Source organism: Drosophila grimshawi, unplaced genomic scaffold (genome assembly GCF_018153295.1).
Source record: "Drosophila grimshawi isolate 15287-2541.00 unplaced genomic scaffold, ASM1815329v1 contig_44, whole genome shotgun sequence".
NCBI classification, from domain to species: domain Eukaryota; kingdom Metazoa; phylum Arthropoda; class Insecta; order Diptera; family Drosophilidae; genus Drosophila; species Drosophila grimshawi.
Window position 1 is genome coordinate 12,363,676 of NW_025063240.1, and position 5,475 is coordinate 12,369,150.

Sequence of the window (5,475 nt, forward strand, 5' to 3'; positions counted from 1 at the left end):
GCAAGGATATACGGCTCGCACCTAATTCCAGGACCTCGATGTCCTGTGATCCTTGTTGAGTTTGACACTCCGTGTCCTTGCACTTTCACTGGTGTTCTGGCTTTCACTCGCACATATATTCGCTCCGTGTATATGCGCGCAGCCTCTCTTGCTTTATTTGTACAGCTTGTTCACTTCACAGCGTGTTCACTTTCTCGCGTATTTAATCAAACAGCCCCGCCTTATGCGGCGGCGCTCCTTTTATAGGCCGTGGCTGGCCACCTTTTGCCGGGACTGTACCTCGGTGGCGTGATCTTTGGTGGCGTGATCTTTTGGTGGCGTGATTTTCTGGTACTTTTCCACTGCCCTTTTGCTGGCGCCAGCCATTGTCTGCCGTCAGTGTGAGTATGGACAACAGTATTGTTCTCGCAATACTCTTCCCACACTAACGGCACATGTCCTGATGGACATGTGTGTCAGACACGTTCAAACGGCTGAACGCCCGCGTTAGAAAGGGAGAGGGCGAAAGAGAGCGAATTCGCCGCAACTGCATCAGGGCCGGTTTTCGGTCTGAATGGACAGTTGTTGTGAGGGCGCATATAACATGCTTATGGGCATTTTGTATGCCCATCCGTGAACATACATATATATATATGTTTATAATCACAAACATACACATATATGCATGCTCACAAGTGCATGCTTCTATGGCTCCTCACACTCCCCTCTTTCTTCGGCAGCGGAAAGCTTCCGCTCTCCAACCTAAGGAGAGACAACGGCCTAAAAATGTAAATAGAGAATATATACTGTTTGAAGGGGTTATGTTTGTTTTATTGTGTGTGCAACTAATAATTCTAAATATTTTTTTATTATTATTTTTTTTTTTTTTTTTATTTTGTTTTATATATTTTTTTTTTTCTTTTATTAATGCCGCTCGACCTTGCGGAAGACGCGCGTGCCCCGCATCGAGGTCTTCACTCGATAGCGGTGCCCCTCCAGCCACACGATCCTGGACGCCCGCCGGCTTGGTCCCGGCTGGGCATCGGCCATCGCCGTGATGCCAGGTGGCCAAGCCGGCGGTGGCAGCTCCTGCCATCCAGCCTCTCCTTCCGGAGCCGAGCTTTGTCGCTGGAGCGTCGGTCGGGTGGGTCGGGGTCCCGCCTCGGGGCACGACGTCTGGCGCAGGAAGGGCGGTCTCCACTCCGGCGGTGGGGGTGGTGGCGATCTCGCGGCGGGCGGTGTTGGGCTCCGTTGTCGCTGCGGGGGGTTAGGGCCTGCGGGGAGGTGTTCTTCCTTTAGCTGCCAGGTGGGTGGCACCCCCGCCTCCTCCTCCCAGACGCACACCAGCGTCACTTGGTGCCTCCAGCGGCCGTCCGCGAAGGCCCTCGCGTAGGTGGCGGTCACGGTGGGTGGCGGGATTTGCGGGCGTTCACCCTGCCCCTGCGCCTCTCCCCCATCGGGCTGCTCTTCCTCCTCCTCTTCGTCCGAGATCACGATCACCTCCGGCTCCGGCGTCACCGGTGGCCACGGCATCGTCTCCTCGTCGTCCGAGACCACCGGAGACGGTGATGACCACCGCTCCTCGCCAGTGTCCTCCTCCTCGTCTGAGATCGTGATCACCTCCGGCTCCGGCGTCTCTTGGGGCCACGGCATCGCCTCCTCGTCGTCCGAGATCGCCGGAGACGTCGATGCCCGCCACTCCTCGTCGTCCTCCGACGATGTGAGCATGCGCTCCTCTTCGTCGGTGGTGTCGGCCTCCGGTGTCGGGGGCAGTTCCGGGTACTGCCAACGGAGCCATTCCGGATTGACCTCGTCCATTTCGCTAGGATAGCGTCGGCGTCGTGGCTGGGCCTCCTCGTTGGCTTCCGGGACTGCGTCCTCCACCGGATCTTCTCCCATGCTGGGGGCGTTTGGCGGCGATGCCCCTCCTTCCTCGTCGCTGGGGAGGTGTAGCGGCGACGCCAGCAGCTCGAGCTCGTCGCTCTGCCGGTTCCGCATCTCCTGCGCGATGCGACGCAGGACTCGGCGTCTCTCGACGCGCACCACGCGCACCACGCGCACTTCGCGCACCAGGCGTACTCCGCGTCCCACTGGGCGTCGCGGCCGGCGATCGCTAGCCGCGCGCGCACCCGGACCGGCTCCCTCATCGCACGGGACGCCAGCTTCGCTGGGCCGGCCAAAGGGATTTGGGTCCGAGGCGCGGCGGTGACCTGCTGCCGACACGCTGCTGTCCAGCATAGAATTTTGTTGAGCCTCCATTGTTGCGTTTTTTTTTTTTTTTTTAAATTTTCTTCACTTTTTTTTTTCCAAAGAAGCTGAGTGTGTGGCTGCTTCTGCCTTATATACCCTTTTGGGGCGTGTGCGTGTGGGTGTGTTGATCGCGATGCTCGAATTCTCTTTCGCAAAGCTCTAATCCATATTCTCACTATTCTAATGCACGCGCCTAAGCATTAGTATAAGAGCTGAGCTTATCTTGAACTTCGGGCGTACGCCTGCGCAAAAAAAACCCTCTCTTTGGCCTTCGGGTACGCCTCTCACGCGTCTGTGCCAATATTGGTGACTAACCAACGGTGCCCTTTTCGTGCGCAAGCGCGCTGCTGATTAGTTTTCGGTGCGATTCACTCTTCGCTGCGCGTACATTTGCAATCGCTCCCACATTGTTATTGCATTTTTTTTTTTTTTTTTTTTTTTTTACGTGCAAGCGTGTTGCTAAGCAGAAGTTTTGGTGGCCGTTGGGCTTTAGCTCGTACGTTTGCGGTCGAGTGTAGGTCATGGTTACCCAAAAAAATCCCCCCTTTGCCCTTCGGGTGTGCATCTCACGCGTCTGTGCTAATATTAGTGAGTAACCAACGGTGCATCGTGTACACGCATATGTCTAGTGTGGGTGAGTAACCAACGGTGCATGTGCTAAATTATTGTTGCCCTTTTGTGCGCAAACGCGCAGCTGGTTAATTTTCGGGTGCGTTGACCTTTTTCGCTGTGTGTGCCTGTCCGCTCGCTCAAATATTATCGTTGCACTTTGTGTGCAAGCGTGCTGCTGAGCGAACGTTTTAGGGGCCGTTGCTCTCTAGCATGTACGTTTGCGGTCGTTTGTAGGTCATGGTCATGCGCTCTCTTTGCATGTTCCATTTCCCTTGCGCGTACATATGCGCTCGCTCCCGCATTGTTGTTGCATTTTTGATTTGCAAGCGCGTTGCTTGTTTTTTTTTTTTTGCATTTTTAGGCCCGCCTTGGGGCACTGTTGTATTTACATCAATTCCAACATTATTCATACACATACTATATATATTGAATTATTTTTATACCCGTTCCTCTGGGTTTTTATTGAATTATTTTTATACCCTTTCCTCTGGGTTTATATTGAATTATTTTTATACCCTTTCCTTTGGGTTTATATTGAATTATTTTTATATATATTTATAAATGTGTCATATATCTATAAGACCACATTTATTTTCCCCCTCTTATTATCTAGGGAAAGAAAAAAATGTGACCTACGGCGCTGTTATATTGATTGGAATTTTTGGCAATATTTATTGTTTTGATTTTTCAGGCTCACCCGTATCCTTCCGGTCGTTGTGCGGCTTCAGGTCGCTCACGTGTGCTGTCCTTATCCGCCTGTCCGTTATGCCCTTTATCTTGCATATTACGGGTGAGGTAAAATCCACAATTTGGTACGGGCCCCCGTATCTCGGTGCTAGCTTCGCCGCGAATCCTTCTGCCGCATTCGACAGGTGGTGTAACTTCACCCACACTCTGTCTCCGATGTTTGGCTTCCACGGTCTACGGCGCAGGTTGTAGTGCCTTGCTTGGTCCTGTGCTGCCTTTTCTAAACTCCGCCGGACAATTTCGAATACTTCCTTTAGTTTCTTTGCATTGTCGGACGGTGTTTGAGCTACTTGGCCTGTTCCGACTGTCACCTCGTCGAACAACGCCTTTGGCAGCCTAGGCTCTCGGCCTTGTGTTACGAACGCCGCGCTGTACCCGGTGGAGCTTGAGACGCTGGTGTTAACTGCCAGTGTCAGCTCGGGTAGAGCTTCATCCCAACGTCTTTGGTTGTCCTTGGTGAATTGTGCGATCATTGTCTTCACCGTGCGATTCGCGCGTTCCGTGGGGTTTTCTTGTGGAGTGTAGGGCGCTGTGAATTGATGTTTGATTCCCATCTCTTCAAGAAAATTTTTTAATGCCCGACTTGTAAATTGTGTTCCATTGTCGGTTATTAAAACTTTAGGTACTCCAAACCGCGCGAGAATCCTTTCCCTGAAGGCCTTTTGTAGTGTTGCTGTAGTGGCGCTTCGGAGTGGTACCATTTCCGTCCATTTTGAGAAGCGGTCTATAAAGACCAACAGCATTGTGTTTCCGTGGGTCGATCTCGGTAGTGGTCCCACGAAGTCAGCACAAACTGTGGTCCAGGGTTCCTCCGGTATCTTGGTCAGCATTTGTCCTGCCGCGGCCATTTGACTTGGCTTATACTGCTGACATATTTCGCATTGTTGGACATATGCACGTACGTCTCTGTATAAGCCTGGCCAATAGTAGCGTGCTGCTATTCGGGCTATTGTTTTCCTGCTGCCCGTATGACCAGCGGTGGCGGTGTTGTGGTTTTCAATTAGCACTTGCCTTCTCTTTCCGGTTGGCACACATAGTTTCCAGGCTACCACATCCTCGGTTCCAGCTCTATGCGGGATGTGTCTATAGAGATTGCCGGATTCTTCACTATAGTCTGGGAACTTCCTCGGATTTTTCGCTATGTCTGACCGCATCTTTTGGATCCAGTTACAGCTTTTGTTTGCCTGGTCCATCGCGTCATCCATAGTCGAGACTCTGAGGCACGTATCCTTCAGGGGTTGTCGGGATAGGGCATCTGCAACAACATTAAGGTTTCCCTTTCTGTATTTGACGTCAAAGTCAAACTGTTGCAGTTCCAGTGCCCATCTCGCAATCCTACCTGATGGGCTTTCGATGGAGTTCAGCCACTTCAGTGCCATATGATCCGTGATGACAGTGAAGTGGTATCCTTCCAGGTACGGTCTTAGCTTCCTTATGCCCCAGATTATTGCAAGGCACTCTTTTTCGGTCGCGGAGTAGTTACGCTCCGCACCATTTAAAGATCTGCTTGCATACGATATGACCCGTTCGCCCTCCTCTGAGTCTTGGGTCAGTATCGCTCCCAAGCCATAATTACTAGCATCCGTCTGCAAGCAAAATGGCTTTGAGAAATCTGGGCATGCTAGCACAGGGGATTGTGTTAGCTTAGCTTTGACCTTTTCGAAAGCTTCTTGATGCTCTCCGGTCCATTCCCATTTTGTACCTTTCTTCAATAGTGTGTGTAGTGGGTGTACTGTTGTGGCAAAATCTGGTACGAACCTTCTGTACCATGATGCCACTCCTAGGTACTGTCGTAGTTCCTTTACGTTTCCAGGGGGTTTCAACTCGGCGATAGCAGCTATTTTCTCCGGATCCGTGCATATCCCTTCTTCGGTCACCTGATGGCCA

At 51.8% G+C, this 5,475-nt stretch overlaps 1 protein-coding gene across 1 annotated transcript; it reads right to left on the minus strand.

Moving 5' to 3' along the window:
- Window positions 1-903: 903 nt before the first annotated feature.
- Window positions 904-2,238, minus strand: LOC122322580 (serine/arginine repetitive matrix protein 1-like). The gene has a single exon (XM_043215362.1). It carries the CDS (start codon window positions 2,236-2,238, stop codon window positions 904-906), a length of 1,335 nt encoding a protein of 444 aa, XP_043071297.1.
- Between the last annotated feature and the right edge of the window lie 3,237 nt (window positions 2,239-5,475).

Excerpts from the sequence above, each read along its gene's own strand:
- LOC122322580 (XM_043215362.1), bottom strand. The coding sequence starts at position 2,238 with ATGGAGGCTCAACAAAATTCTATGCTGGACAGCAGCGTGTCGGCAGCA.